This window comes from Protomyctophum parallelum (assembly GCF_964188405.1).
Source record: "Protomyctophum parallelum genome assembly, chromosome: 11".
NCBI classification, from domain to species: Eukaryota; Metazoa; Chordata; class Actinopteri; order Myctophiformes; family Myctophidae; genus Protomyctophum; species Protomyctophum parallelum.
Window position 1 is genome coordinate 24,635,448 of NC_139707.1, and position 15,949 is coordinate 24,651,396.

The 15,949-nt window shown below is 44.7% G+C and overlaps 1 protein-coding gene across 1 annotated transcript in view; it reads left to right on the forward strand.

Annotated features, from left to right (window-relative positions):
• Positions 1 to 15,949, forward strand: part of LOC310867240 (uncharacterized protein) — an 89,718-nt gene that overhangs the window by 49,298 nt on the left and 24,471 nt on the right. The window contains exon 2 of the mRNA XM_083777134.1: positions 4,349 to 4,425. Within this exon, the coding sequence (XP_083633260.1) occupies positions 4,349 to 4,425 (77 nt within the window). The remainder of the gene's footprint in view (positions 1 to 4,348; positions 4,426 to 15,949) is intronic.

Consider the following 15,949-nt stretch of genomic DNA (forward strand, 5'->3'; position numbering starts at 1 on the left):
GACAGAGAGAGGGAGAGAGACGGGGAGAGCTGAGAGAAAGACAGATGGAGAGAGGGAGGGAGGGAGAGGCCTTCCTTTTGTCATCGATTTGAGGAGGGAGGGCGAGAGGGGGAGAAAATGAGTGAAAGATAGAGGAAGAGCGATAGAGATTGGGGGGTGGGTGATGATTGACACCACTCTACTTCAGCATGGACGGATGGATGGATTGAGGGAGGGACGGATGGATGGATGAAGGTTTGAAAAGATAGGAGTGAACGGAAGGATATGAATAAAACAAGGGAGGGATGGAAGCGATCGGATTGAAGGGAGGACGGAGGGACAGAATGATGGATGGATGGATCGCAGGTGTGTGTGTGTGTGTGTGTGTGAATAGATACATAGACACTATAGATCACTGTTTACCAAACGGCGGGGCGGAGCCCGTTTGTGGGTCGCGGACACATTGTTATGCAGGGTCCTTTGGGTTTTTGTTTCCTATAGGTTTGGTTTTTAATTATCATTTCAAAATGTAAAAAAATATGTTCCCAAAAAAAGATAAATTTAATTCAAAACAAATTCAGTGATTTCTTTTCAGTAATTTCATGAAGAAATCAAACAAAAATTCTAAGAAAATCCATAAATTTGAAAACTAAGTGTAGTGAATATAGCCGATTTACGAGCTCACAATGCACGGTGCGACGTCACAGGCTCAAACGTTTTGGAACCACTGCTGTAGATGAATGAATTGATAGGTTGTAGATGAACAAATGAATAGACAGATGGACAGATCAGCCTCTGTTTTATGGTTAATGGATGAAAAGCATAAAAAGTTGAAGATCCACAAGCTGTGTGTGTGCGTGCGTGCGGCTGATGTATAGTGTCTAACATCACAACCATGTCTGTTTAAATCCTCATGAAGGAGAGGAACTCCCTGTGTGTGTGTGTGTGTGTGTGTGTGTGTGTGTGTGTGTGTGTGTGTGTGTGTGTGTGTGTGTGTGTGTGTGTGTGTGTGTGTGTGTGTGTGTGTGTGTGCGTGTGCGTGTGCGTGCGTGCGTGCGTGCGTGCGTGCGTGCAGGGGTCTCTAAAGTGAAGGGGTGGTGAGTTTCATGGGAAAATTGAAGGGTCCGTTGCAACTAAGGATGAGTGTGTGTGTGTGCACGTGCACTGTGCTCTCCCTGTCTCTTCTGGTTGACTTCTCGTCTCTGCCTCTCCTTTGCTCACCATGGCGTGAAATGGTTTTTCACCAGGCCATTACCCCACCAGTACGCTACGCTACTGCTGCCACAACACACGGAGAGTGTGTATGTGTGTGCACATGAAGGAGGCTATATTTGTGAGTGAGAGACACGATTTGTGTATTTGTGCGTGACTGCATACGTGCACTCCCACCAGTTGAGCATCCTGTCTCACACACTGGCGAACCCTGCGAGGTTGCTAATGTCTGTCTGTCTGTCTGTCCGTTTCTCTCTCTAACACACACACACACACACACACACACACACACACACACACACACACACACATGCATCCGTACAGATACTGTAGATGTGTTACTATTCAGTGGGATGAAGCTGCTCTCCATGACTAAGCTCATTTCTACTTATTAACTTCTAACAAGTAGCATTAGCACTCCAAATCCCCCTTCCTCAGCCCTCAGCACAAGTGTGTGTGTGTGTGTGTGTGTGTGTGTGTGTGTGTGTGTGTGTGTGTGTGTGTGTGTGTGTGTGTGCGTGTGCGTGTGTGTGGTGTCAGATAAAGTTATTTGCTTTCTCTCTCCAATGCCCCTCTTCAGGCATGGCTAATGTACGCCAGGCTAATGCCAACACACACACACACACACAGAAGCATGCATCTATTTGTGTTTACTCAGCCTGTGGTAGCACGCAGCAAATCCACTTAAATCTGCTCTCGATCTACAGTAGTATATGCATGGAAACGCACGCACGCACATAATAATATCAGGTTATGGTAAGAAAATGCTGAGTCCAGAATTCTCCTTCTCCACCCTGGCAGCTGAGAGGCACGGGTTCAGACGTCCAGCCTTCGTCCTACCCCTCCCGCCCCACACACTCCCCGCTAACAGGCTCCGCCCCCAGCCCGTAGAGTGCGTGTAGTGACAAATATCTCCCTCCCTGCTCCCCGTTTCTTTCCCGCTAAAGACCTACCGTTTTCATAGTCCAGAGGTGACCACTGAAACCACCAGTGATTAGTAAAAACAGAGAGATGTGTAGCGGTAACATCATGTTGTAGTTGTGTAGGTGGTCACCTCTTCACCGAAAACTGGACTATGAATAGGCCTGGATGCACCTGGAACGTATCCTCAGTGATGTATCCTGAGGTCAACGGGGTTTCGGATATATACCAACATCATACCCCTCACTCAGGTGACCCAGCCGGATTGATCAAATCCCGATTTACGTCCCAGTAGCTACCCTCGATCAGTGCATCAGGGAATGAGCAAGGCCACACAATCCGTTGCTCCGGAACTACTCTGCCGGGACTGGGAAAACCAGATTCTGGCACGTGGAAGGACTAGGCTCTGTGGGTTGACTCCTGTCCGGGCCCCTCCTACGTCTCACCACGTCCACTCCGGCCCAGGACCTGTGCGTTGCACCAGACTCCCAGCACCAGGCACTTCATTCAGGAGTGGTGGGTTATAATGGCCCTCCTAAAGGCCTCACCGAGGGTTGTTGGGCTTCCTCCTCACGGAGGACGCAGGCTGGGCCGCTAACCCATACTGCTCACCCGGGTGCCGTCTACATTCCGGCTGTCACCCGTCTCTCCGGTGGTCACCAGACTATACCCTGTTGTCACATAGTCTATTCCTATGAGGTCAACAGGGGTTTGGGTCTTAGAAATATCACACTCTAAACATTTCTAAACTACATACCATTATTATTATATATGTATTGTGATCTTCATAGTTGTGGGAATATGGCATGAGAATGCAGCATGTGGAATGGGTCTTCATTGTTCAGGGAAACATTATGCGCCAAACTATGTACATTTGTTATGGTTAACGTTTCCAGCTGGATGGATACAGGCCTGTACACACTGTTAGGACCTCGGTAATATTTCTACAAACACTGTTTATTATTGGTTTCACCTCGACTTCACCCCTTCTTCTCCTGCTGTGTGTGTGTGTGTGTGTGTGTGTGTGTGTGTGTGTGTGTGTGTGTGTGTGTGTGTGTGTGTGTGTGTGTGTGTGTGTGTGTGTGTGTGTGTGTGTGTGTGTGTGTGTGTGTGTGTGGCGCTCTCTCTCTCCTCATCCATATCATGTATCCTCGATCATCCTAATGTCTCTATCATTACACCACCACTCCTCTGTCCTGTCTGGCCATCCTCTCTATTGTTTTATAATTGTCCTCTCTCACACACTCACTGCATCCTCATTATTCAATAGCTTAGCTTTCAATATCCCCCCTTCTCTCTCTCTCTCTCTCTCTCTCTCTCTCTCTCTCTATGAACCTCAGTCCTTGCATCATTCCGTGCTATGATGAGGAGAGAGAACTATGGCAGAACTGTCCCAAAACGTTCCTTTTTAGAAGGAGCATGTGACATAAATGTCCACAACAGTGAAGGTCTGCTTTACCATCACGTGACAATGATCTACTAAGGTTCTATTATCTATGGTTGCAAAGTACAAAATAAAGGAATGTTTGATGGTAGTATGGTGTCAGAGTAACAGCTTATGAAAGCTTCCTACTGTGTGTGTGTGTGTGTGTGTGTGTGTGTGTGTGTGTGTGTGTGTGTGTGTGTGTGTGTGTGTGTGTGTGTGTGTGTGTGTGTGTGTGTGTGTGTGTGTGTGTAAATGGAGCTTGTTGATGTTCAGGGTTTAGACAGCCTCTTGAAGGAAGTTTGCAGCAGCTGGAATCTCCCTGCTGAATAGAAGGGGATAATCCCAGGGGGGGAAAGGGGGGGGGGGAGGAAAGGAGTAATATATATTTTTAAGACTGAAAAGTTGGGCGAATAGAGATGGATGTAGGAAGGAATGTGTATAAAATAAAGCAGAAACCTATATGTGAGAGAGAGAGAGAGAGAGAGAGAGAGAGAGAGAGAGAGATTGCACTCCCAGCTGTAGTAAGGGTGGAGTGACTTAATCTGTCTTTTCTTAAAGCTGGAGACCTGACGTGTGTGCGTGCGTGTGTGTGTGTGTGTGTGTGTGTGTGTGTGTGTGTGTGTGTGTGTGTGTGTGTGTGTGTGTGTGTTTGACTCCATCCTGTTTGAAGTAACCTAATCTAGGATGAAGACCCCCCCCAACTAAAAAGCCCTCATGAGGCGAAACCCTAACTTTAAATCCCTAATAACTAGCCTTTGTCAACCCCAAATTAATTGTGTGTGTGTGTGTGTGTGTGTGTGTGTTTGCCAGATGCCAGGCCGAGGGACAGACCATCGCATAGCACCGCGATACGAAGAGGTGGAACGCCAGTACGCATCTTTACCAAGGTAACTCCCTTCTCTTCTCTCTACTTTGATCTCTCTGTGTTTTCCTTGAGTCAAGTCACAAACGTAAACGGTAGAAGAGTGAAAGGGTAATCCTCTTTAAGGGTCTGTCTGTCTGTCTGTCTGTCTGTCTGTCTGTCTGTCTGTCTGTCTGTCTGTCTGTCTGTCTGTCTGTCTGTCTGTCTGTCTGTCTGTCTGTCTGTCTGTCTGTCTGTCCAGGAACCAGCACTCAGACCAGTGGTTGAAACTTGAACCACCCTCGCACCGTCCCCCTCCTTATATCTTTTTCACTCTCTCCTCTCGTGTCGGTTGATCTTCCCTCTCAGTCAAGGAGTATCGTTGGACTTGTGGATAGAGTTACTGAATGTGATGGATGTTCATTGTAATTCCTGAACACACACTTTTATGTGCAGCTAACAGACGACTTATTGAGAGTGAAACAAAAGCCCTTCGACAGACAATTACACTGAAGTAATAGTGCCTCCAAAGACACATAGAGACGTCATCTCATGCTACACATTCTTGTCACAATTTCCCTCCCCCCACACTTCTACTCCACTGACCACTGCAACTCCCTGATGTCATTTTTTAATACAAAAATAGCCACTATTCATCAGCAACTGACCCCTCACATGTCTAGTTGTCCACCTCCTTTTGTTCCCCACCTCTCCGTCTCTCTACCTCTCTCCTGCTTCGAACTCCCCTCAAACTCATCCGGACATCCAAGCCATCCACCTGCCAACTTGACCCCCTGCCATCCTCCCTGGTTATAGCCTCCCTCCCCTCTCTGCTGCCCCTGTTAACTGCCATCATTCACTCCTCCCTCACCTCTGGTTCTGTCCCTCCATCTCTCAAAACTGCTGCAGTCACACCTTTATTAAAGAAACCTGGTCTAGACCCCAACATCTTCAATAACCTACGCCCCATCTCCAACCTGCCATTCCTTGCAAAAAATCTGGAAAAAACAGTTGCTTCACAGATCCAAGCTCACCTCACCAACAATAACCTCTATGAACAGGTCCAGTCCGGTTTTCGCCCCCGTCACAGCACAGAAACAGCCCTCCTCAAAATCACCAATGACCTCCTGATTGCTGCTGACTCTGGACTAATATCAATCCTCATCCTCCTGGATCTGAGCGCAGCTTTTGACGCCATTTCACACTCCACCCTCCTCGAGCGACTAGCATCAATTGGTATATCCGACACACCCCTAGACTGGTTTCATACCTCTCTGGCCGTACTCAGTTCATTCAGCTCAAATCATTCACTTCCCATCCCTCCCCCATCTCCTCCGGTGTCCCCCAGGGCTCTGTACTTGGCCCTATCCTATTTATCATTTATCTCCTCCCCCTTGGACAGATTTTCCGCAAATACAACATCCTTTTCCACTGTTACGCGGACGACACCCAGCTCTATGTCTCCTCCAAACCCTCTTCCACCTTCCCACCCTCCTCCCTCTGTACCTGTTTGCAGTAAATCAAGTCCTGGTTCACCTCCAATTTCCTCAAACTCAACAGTGATAAAACCGAGGTAGTCCTCATTGGTTCCAAATCCACACTCACCAAGCAACCCAGTTTCACTCTCACCATTGACAACTCCTCGGTTTCCCCCTCCCCTCAGGTAAAGAGTCTGGGTGTCGTCCTCGACAGTACCTCCTCCCTCACCCTGAAAGTCCTCCCAGCCCGTCTCTCCACCATGGGCTCAAGAGCCTTCAGCCGCTCTGCCCCTCACCTCTGGAACTCCCTCCCCCCTGACATCAGAAACATGGACTCTATCACCATATTTCAAACTCACCTCAAAACCCACCTGTTTAGGCAGGCCTATGACTCTGTGTGACTTTCTGCTGCAAGCTGTGCCCTAGTTTAATTTTTTTTTTTTCTGCTTTTAACTGTGTTCTTGTACTGCTTTTAATCTGTACGGCGACCTTGAGTGCCCTGAAAGGCGCCTTATAAATAAAATGTATTATTATTATTATTATTACAATACAATACGCAATTGTATTGTGTGACAAGAATGAGTTACGTGGCGCCCGCTGGCCAAGTGGTCCAGGCGCCACATATAGGCTAGGCCTGACAGCGTGTTGTGTGTTCGAGTCCCGTTCATGACGACCCTTGCTGCATGTCTCTCCCCTTCTCTCTCCCACCTTCCTGTCAGTCTTCACTTGATACTGTCAATAACGGCAGAAAAGCCAAAAAACTCATCTTAAAAAAAAAGAAAAAATAATGAGATGTTTGACATTCTTCCATTCTCTGTTGCCAATCCCATTATCTCCCTCAGTTCAATTCAAAGGGGCTTCATTTGCACTGTAAACACACTGTATGTTTTGAATTGACAAAACAAGTGTGAAATAAAAACAAATGTAAGGAATTAGTGTACAACTAAACATATAATGAGTAGGAGCGACGTAAAACATTGCAATCAAATTGGTAAAATGAACTTGACATTTTTAAATCACACTTGTGTGAAGTGAAGGGCGCCCACTGTGTTTATGTCGGCCTCATGGCGTCTCACATTGTCATTTAGTGCCCTTAAAAAACATTAAAGTCCATAGACTTGGCTGCTACATGACTTGATTCTTCAAAAGCAATGCAAATAAATCACACCCGTGTGAAATGAGGAGCGCTCTTGTCATCGTAAATCAATTCATATTAGTGGGCATTTGACATTGCTATTGGTTAGCCGAATTGCTCGTTTTCATATGATGTAAGTTTTCCGTTCAATGTCAATGGTGTTTAATTTAAGTCATATTTAGCTGAATTATCAGCTCTTACACATCATGAATCATCTCATACTGGCCAATCAGAATACCTGTTGCCTGTGATTGGTACGCACACACACACTCGCAGAAGTACAGTCTTTTTTCATGTATTTTAAGGTATCTGCTCTCTTTATGTATGGTGAAGACATGCATGAAAACATGGATGAATGTTGTTACGCTGGATGTCCCTTTTCCTCTCACAACACCTCACAAATGCCGCTGTGTTTGCCCATTGCTGTATACTTCACCCAGCAGATGTTTTCTTCTTTTTGTTTTTATTAGGCACGTATTCACAGTCCTTGTTTTGGACAGGGTGTGAGGGAAGCATATGTCTCTCTCTGATGCCTTGGTGCAGTTGGCAGGCAGTTAGAAAGTGCAGCTGGGTTTCCAGCTCGTTTTGTGTGCAGCGGATGCACACAGCCTGTCTTCTCCTGGAGCCAGGTGTGCCTTTCCCCATGTTCACATAATCTGTACGTACTGTATAGCGGAGGATTTCCTAGGCACCCGGAGAGGCAGTCATTTGGGTCTGAATTAGAGTTCTCATCGGGCCCGAAAATTAAGGCCCGGCCCTAACTGGGCCCTAACTGATCAGGCCCTAGGCCCGGCCCGACCCGACCGTCGGGTTCGGGCAGAGTTTGAGAACTCTAGTCTGAATGTCCTCGCACTATTGGGGAATGACTGGTCTATTTATTTATTTATTTTCCCGACCGGCACTGGTGGTCTCTCTAGCACCGTTCCCGTTTTGTTGTGGTTGTGTGCTTGCATCTTGCCTCAATAACCATTCTGGCTATATAGCCTACCCCACGTGCAGTATAGGCCAAACTGTTTGCTCTCTCGTCTCAACTCTCCATCCACTTATGTCCCAATGGCGCCACTGCTCGGTGTCCTGCCACTGTATATCATCGCCATGGTGGAAAGTAACTAAGTACAGTTACTTAAGTACTGTAAGGACAATGTTAGGTACTTTTACTGGAGTATTTCCAATTTTATATACTTTTACTTTTACTCCAGGCAAATATTGTACTTTTACTCCACGACATTTATTTGAAAACTTTATTTACTAGTTACTTTGTAGATTTTAATTATTATTACATACATTACCCACTTCACCCACTATATCAATTTTGTCCATTTGAAAATAGCCGATCTACAAGCTTACAATGCTAAAAACGGCCATAGCTGTCATCACAAATGTGATGAGGTCATCACATTTGGGCACTTTTGGGCAAGTGGCTATGGCCTAATTTAGCCCAAGGACTGTTTTTCGTGCAAAACTAATGCTTGGAATGGATTCAGATTAGAATCATGAGTTTGACACGTCACATGCTTCTTAAGCCCAAACCACACCAAAGTTGGGACAAAACGTTTTTTTAAGGTTAAAAAACATTTGTCCCAACCCGACCCTTTGGTATGGTTTGGGCTTTAAAGCATAATGAAAATTTGAAAATGTTGCCTTATATACAGTAGGTTGTTAATTGTACCCCAACTTTCAACCCCTGAATTTACCATGATCCACAAATTATTTAATTGGCAATTTTGTTGTGTTATTTTATATGACCCTATAAGGATCATAAAAAAAACTTGAACGATTACTATTGCAATTTATTTTGGTTCAAACCTTGGCCTAAAACGTAAACGTCTAATCTCTCCTGTAGGTAAGGTTTAGGAACCACTGCTCTATTTTGATCGTTGGAAGTGGACGTCATCCTAATAATGTTCAGCATGCATGATGTGGTGTTCTCCAGTGGATGCAGTCTGTCTGTCTGTCTGTCTGTCTCTTTTTTTTAAAGATATTTTTGGGGGATTTTTTGGCTTTTTGTTAGATTTACGGTATTTAAATGAAGGAAACCGGGAGAGAGATGGGGGGGATCGGAACTCAAACCGGATTACCAGCCTAGGTGCCTGGACCGTTGTGTGAGAGTGACTGACTGACGGGCAGCAGGTCTGACCTTTCAGGAAATTTACAGCCTGGTTCCCACCCTGTTAAAATGGTAGGGAATGGCTGTTTCAGTGTGTGTGTGTGTGTGTGTGTGTGTGTGTGTGTGTGTGTGTGTGTGTGTGTGTGCGTGTGTGTGTGTGCGTGCGTGCGTGCGTGCGTGTGCGTGCGTGCCTGCCTGCCTGCCTGCCTGCCTGCCTGCCCCCCCGCCCGCCCGCCCGCCCGCACGCACGCACGCACGCACGCACGCACGCACGCGAGAGAGAGATAGAGAGAGAGGGATAGAGAGAGAGAGAGAGAGATAGATAGAGAGAGAGATGGCTTTGGCAGATGGAAGAGGGAGTGGTGATGATGATGGTTTTGAGGTCTGGCTGCTATCTGAGAGAGGGTCCTGGGAAACTGGACACACAGAGTACAGTACATGCTGTCTCTGCTTATTTATGACTGTCAGTTAATTTAACTTCAACTACTGTACTTCACGGACTGACTTCTATAAGGTATACAGTAACTCATACTGTACTATGGATATTAGTACAGTACCAACATGTACTACAGTACAGTAGAATGAGCACGTACATTAAAGCATGGACCTTATTTTCTTTATTATGCCACAGGTAAAGGGAGCAATCTGATTGGTTTGAAATAGCAATCTACCCGTGCTTCAAACGAGCATGACCGCACACCTCATCAAAATATATAAAAACCACCTGTGCTGATTAAACGGCGTCTCGCAGAGCAGACTCAGCAGAGCCGGCTGAGTAGCTAGGCTATAGCAGTTTGCATTGGACATTTGCCGTACAGTCATTAATAAAGTATATGTTAATGGTAACATACAGTATATAACTTCAGCGCTGCTTACGGAACTCGGCTAAAGCCTCACTCCTACTTAACTCCCGGAGCGCCAATGTTTTACATGTTTTTTAGCGTCCTATTAATTGATAACATTATATATAAAATATGAATACTTCTAAAGACTCTTAGATAGACGATGTCGACATTAGCTTTAGCTGATTTAAGCTAGCTTATTTTGGGGAGGCGGCAGTGCTCTTCTTCTACAAGCAAAATAGAACGAGAGTCTATGGTGGCAGTAGCTGAACTACTGCCACCGGTGGACAAGTTTAATTATATTTGCATTATGGTCCAAAAAAAAAGAAAGAATAAATTGTATTTACGTATACACACACACACACACACACACACACACACACACACACACACACACACACACACACACACACACACATAATAATAATAATGAATAATAATATTATTCATTATCAGCTTACAAGCTTCTGCTAAAAAATGATCATATTATATTATAGATTATATTATTTGAACTGCATGCGTCCTAAAGACTATAGCCTACACGGCATCACAACAGAATGGCGGTCCCCTTCACAAGTAGGCTAAATTGACCGATCAAAATGGAATATTCATCAAAGCCATATTCACCTAGTCATATTTTATTCATATTGTTTGATGTGCGGGAGAGGTCAAATGAGAGAGAGAGAGAGAGAGAGAGAGAGAGAGACCACCTTATGAAAACATATCCCGGCTGTTGACCTTATGAAAAATTATTTACCCTCTGGTCCAGAAATACCCCTCCGGCAGTGTGTATCTAGTGTCTGCATGCCTGTGTACCTGTGTGTGTGTGTGTGTGTGTGTGTGTGCGCGCATGTTTATATTATTTCCAAGTGAGCCTAGGAATAGCCGTACAGGCTGCTTAGTCAGTTACTGTACAAGTTTGACTAGACATCACTCATGCTGCAGGGGGGCTCTGGGTATACGTACGTGCGTGTGTGTGTGTGAGACTGGTGAGGCAAGGCTCCTCGACGTCTCTAAAATTAAAACATGACCTAACGCTAGATGATGTTTCCCCTGCCCGGAGTGCAAACACTTTACCTAACGAACTGTCAGCAAATGTCACCACCACGGCAAATAGAGAGGAGAGCTTGATACACCCCTTTAATACCCCTCCAGCGTTTCTACTAATTCGTGTTCCGACAGTCGCTTAAGGCGGTTCTCAGGCATTCTCCTGTCAAGGACCCCCAAATTGATGGCGACGGACCACGGTCTCAAGCTCTTAAATAACTTATCATGCCCAATAACAAATTATATGTCCAGGTTTTTTAACCTACCCAGTAAAATCCATTTAAATTAATTTAATTACGAAGGCTAACCAATATCAACCTAGCGTCCAACCGTTCATATTCTGGGCTGGCAAAAACTGTTTTCAAAAATAGCAGATCTACAAGCTCAGAAAACGCCAGCAGAAAAATCTACTTTGCTGTTACATCGCTGGTGTAAAGCAGTGGTTCTCAAGCCTTTTCATGACAAAGACTCCCAAATGTATTAGGATGCGGAAAAGGTTTAGATTTAGATCATTATCAAAATTATTAAAAAAAAGGATCTGAACAGTTTTCTACATTATTTCTGAATTTTTCAAATATAGCAGATGTGCGCAGTGTGGCACTTTGTGCCTCGCTGCAAGCTTGTAGATATGCTATTTTTGAATAGCCAATGTATATAATGGACAAAGTGGTTGAAATGATTGTGATGCCATATTAAATAATCTTTCTGGGGACCCCCTTGAGCACCACCAAGGACATTTTGAGAACCAATGGTGCGAAGAAGTGTGAAATCAGTTTTTAGCAGGCAGGGAGAAGGAGAGGAAAAGGGAGACGGGAGAGGGAGAGAGAGAGCAGGGAGAACATCTAACATTAAAGCATGTCAAAGAGAACTAAACAATCAGACACGTCTGAACTGAGCGGTGCAACTATTTTCATAAATCAATGCCACCTACTTGATCATACAACAGTGTCGCACATGAAGCATCAAAAGTATCGTATGTATATACAGCTTTAATGTTTGTGTTGTCTGAACAAACGCCATTAAAATGCCATTGACAATGAATGGAGAATTTTCATCATATGTAAGTAAATCGGCATATGTATGTCAGTGGGAACCCTGGCCTTGACCAATAAGGGACCACCATTCTTGATGATGATGTACAATGATTAGAGCGCCCCTCACTTCACACAGGTGTGATTTTTGAATTTGAATACCATAAAGTAACAGTTTTGGACATAAAACGATGAGGTTTCCACCCGACAGAGATGACATACACATGGCATAAGACCAGCAGAGAGATATATTGTTCAGTATATGAGGTTAAACATTAGGCAAACAATTGTGCTGTAACATATACTGTAGGTCCACATGATGGCAAGTATGTGCATGAGATCAGCAGTGGTGGAAATAAGTAGCCTACTTTTTTGAGGTGTACTTTACTTGAGTATTTCCAATACTTTTACTTCTACTCCACTACACCTCAGAGGCAAATATTGTACTCTTGTATTCCACTACATTAATTTGAAAACTTTAGTTACTTGTTACTTTAGATATTGATTATTATTACAACACATAGCACTTCAGCCCTATATACATTTCGGCTATTTTCAAAAGTTTTTTATACGTTTGAGAACTTTAAATGGGACATTCTGACTGATGAGTACATTTTGATACCAAAACGTTAGTATTTTACTCAAGTACATTTTGATTACCGTACTTTTACTTGTAACGGAGTAGTTCTACATTGCAGTATTGATACGTTTGCGTAAGTGCTTTTCCCACCACTGTTGAGATTAGACACTGTAAGTAAGGTGCCTCGTAGGTCAGAAAAAATAATACATCTTCTACATGAAATGTCTACAGGGAAAGTCCTCATATAGAAGGATAAAATATGCAATTTAGATATTTTATTATGTACATAGCATTCATATTTTATTATACCACTAAACTATATCTGCCAAATCCCTGCCAAATAACGTATCCTGCGTTAATTGTCGGGAAGCCCCACCGCCAAAATGCATAGGCTACGTTTATTCAGTTGTATAAAAGTGTTTGATCCAATCTAGTGGAAAGGCTACTTACATTAGCTTCGGATGTTGTTAGCTTAGACACTGGACGGTGCCATCTTGGTTGCGCGTGCATGCACACGCACGCTTTAAGTCGCTTTAGACTCCAAATCCCCCTCCCAGGCGGCATTTCTGTTCAAAACATGGCTTATTGCACGGAGCACGGCGGTCGCAGTGATGGCGCCGGCCTGTACTTCTCATGCTCCAGGCAGAGAACAACAACCGGTCCAGAGTTAACACACACCATTAAGCTGACACAACATACGGTCACGGTGTTTTGGATCTTCAAAATAAGGGTTGAACGGGGCGATATCCTGGCATATAGTAATCATTCTTTAATATTCTTATACATTATTATTATAGCTTATAGCTAAGCTGTTTTTTGTGCAGGACACACCAGTGTACTACCGAGTACAACTCAGGCATTAGTTTGAGGACAACAGTGGTTCTTTCACATAATAAACCCCTCTGGCCAGGCTACCCTCTTACCGCCATTTCCTGCAAATGACCTCTTCACTCCATTCTCTCTCTCTCTCTCTCTCTCTCTCTCTCTCTCTCTCTCTCTCTCTCTCCCCCGTCTCTCTTTCTCTGAGAAATAACAGCACATTTCTATCTGACAAATAACTGTGGTGAGTGTGTGAGTGCGCGCACTGGCGGGCGGTTTACGTGTGCATACATGTCCGCGTATTTGTGAATTACGTTTTGAGTGAGTACGTGTGCATGGATATGTACATGATATTCATCGGAGCATGGGCGTATAGCAACTGCTGACCACAAGTGCATACAGGTATGTGTGTGCACAGCACCATTGCCTCTAAATGAGTGTGTGTGCGTGTGCGTGTGCATGCGTGCGTCATTCTGCGGTCATTGTCAGTATTCAGGTCATTGGACAGCCATGACAGTGTGTGGATGGTCCACATTAGCTGGTTGCACCCCCGCCATATGTACCCTATTACCGACCCATTACACATCAATCAGCCTTCCCTCTCTCTCTCGCACACTCGCACAAACACACACGCACACGCAGGAACACGAACACACACACACACACACACACGCGCACGCACGTCTCGTTTACACTCGCACAGTACACACTACACAAGTAGGCTACACTGAGTACACACAGGGAAACTTTGCCGGGCATATCTGAGACCACGTAATCTAACTTGTGTAAGAAAATAATGAAAAGCACAAAAATGCTAATCTCTTCAATCCAATTTAATTTGAATATCCAATCACACTTTACCATTCTCTGTCTTTTTCCTTTTTTTCTTTTATTGGATTATCAGAGCCAATCAGATAGCCTGGTTGGGTTTCTGGCAAGGCCATTACTTCCTTGTTAGAGTGATAATTGGGTGATTAGTAACGGAAAAAGCAGATGGTTTCCAGTGGCTTTCTCCTTATTATGTCTGTTTCGCTGTCTCTTTCTCTGTCTGTCTGTCTGTCTGTCTGTCTGTCTGTCTGTCTGTCTGTCTGTCTGTCTGTCTGTCTGTCTGTCTGTCTGTCTGTCTGTCTGTCTGTCTGTCTGTCTGTCTGTCTGTCTGTCTGTCTGTCTGTCTGTCTGTCTGTCTGTCTGTCTGTCTGTCTGTCTGTCTGTCTGTCTGTCTGTCTGTCTGTCTGTCTGTCTGTCTGTCTCTCTCTCTGTGTGTGTCTCTCTCTGTGTGTTTCTCTCTGCCTGTCTCTCTCTGTCTGTTTCTCTCTGTCTCTGTCTGTTTCTCTCTGTCTCTCTCTCTATGTCTGTTTCTCTCTATATCTCTCTCTCTCTCTCTCTCTCTCTCTCTCTCTCTCTCTCTCTGTCTCTCAGCAACGACATCCCTATTTCTCCTTCCTTCCATGTCCTTTCCATTGCATGCTCTTTACAGTGGTGGAAGTAAAAGAAAAGTAAAAGTCCAGAATTCAAAGTGTACTAGAGTAAAGGTATTGGTATCGAAATGTACCGAAAGTAAAAGTACTCATGCAGAATGTTCCATGTCAAGTTTTCAAATGTATGAAGATCTTTTGAAAATAGCAGATCTACAATGCGACACATTGTGAGCTTGTAGATCGGCTATTTGAGGGCGGCTGTGGCTCAGGAGGTAGAGCAGGTCGTCCAAAGGTCCCTGGGTCGGCGGTTCGAATCCCGGCTCCTCCTGTCCACATGTCGAAGTGTCCTTGGGCAAGACACTGAACCCTACGTTGCATCTAATGATCGGTCACGGTGTGAGGACGCTGGCGTCGACTGTTCGCCGCTTCACCTCCCAATGTATGAATGAATGAACCATTGTGAAGCGCTTTGAGCACTTGGAAAAGCGCTATAAAAATGCAATTCATTATTATTATTATTATTTCCAAATGGCCAAAATGGCCTGACGAGGGAAATGTATGTTTTCTAATAATAATTTAAAAATCGACAAAGTAACTATAGTAACTCAAGTTTTCAAATAAACGTAGTGGAGTAAAACGTTTGGAGTACAACGTTTGGATCCGAGATGTAGTGGAGTAGAAGTAAAGGTTTTGAAAATTGGAAATACTCGAGAATATATCAAAATTGTACAGTAAAGTACAGTACTTAAGCAAATGTACTGAAGTACAGTACTTAAGCAAATAGCCGCCACTACTTCCTCTTCATTCATTCACTACTGGCTCTTCATGTACCTCCATTTTCCCTCTCTCCGTGTCCCTTCTTTTCTACCCATACTGTCCTGTCCTGTCCTGTCCTGTCCTGTCCTGTCCTGTCCTGTCCTGTCCTGTCCTGTCCTGTCCTGTCCTGTCCTGTCCTGTCCTGTCCTGTCCTGTCCTGTCCTGTCCTGTCCTGTCCTGTCCTGTCCTGTCCTGTCCTGTCGCCTCTTTGGTCTCTGAAGTTGGGAGTAAAATCGTGAAGTTGTTGAACACAGCTGAACTCTGCCCCTTTCCTCCCAACATGCAGGGGGAGAGTTA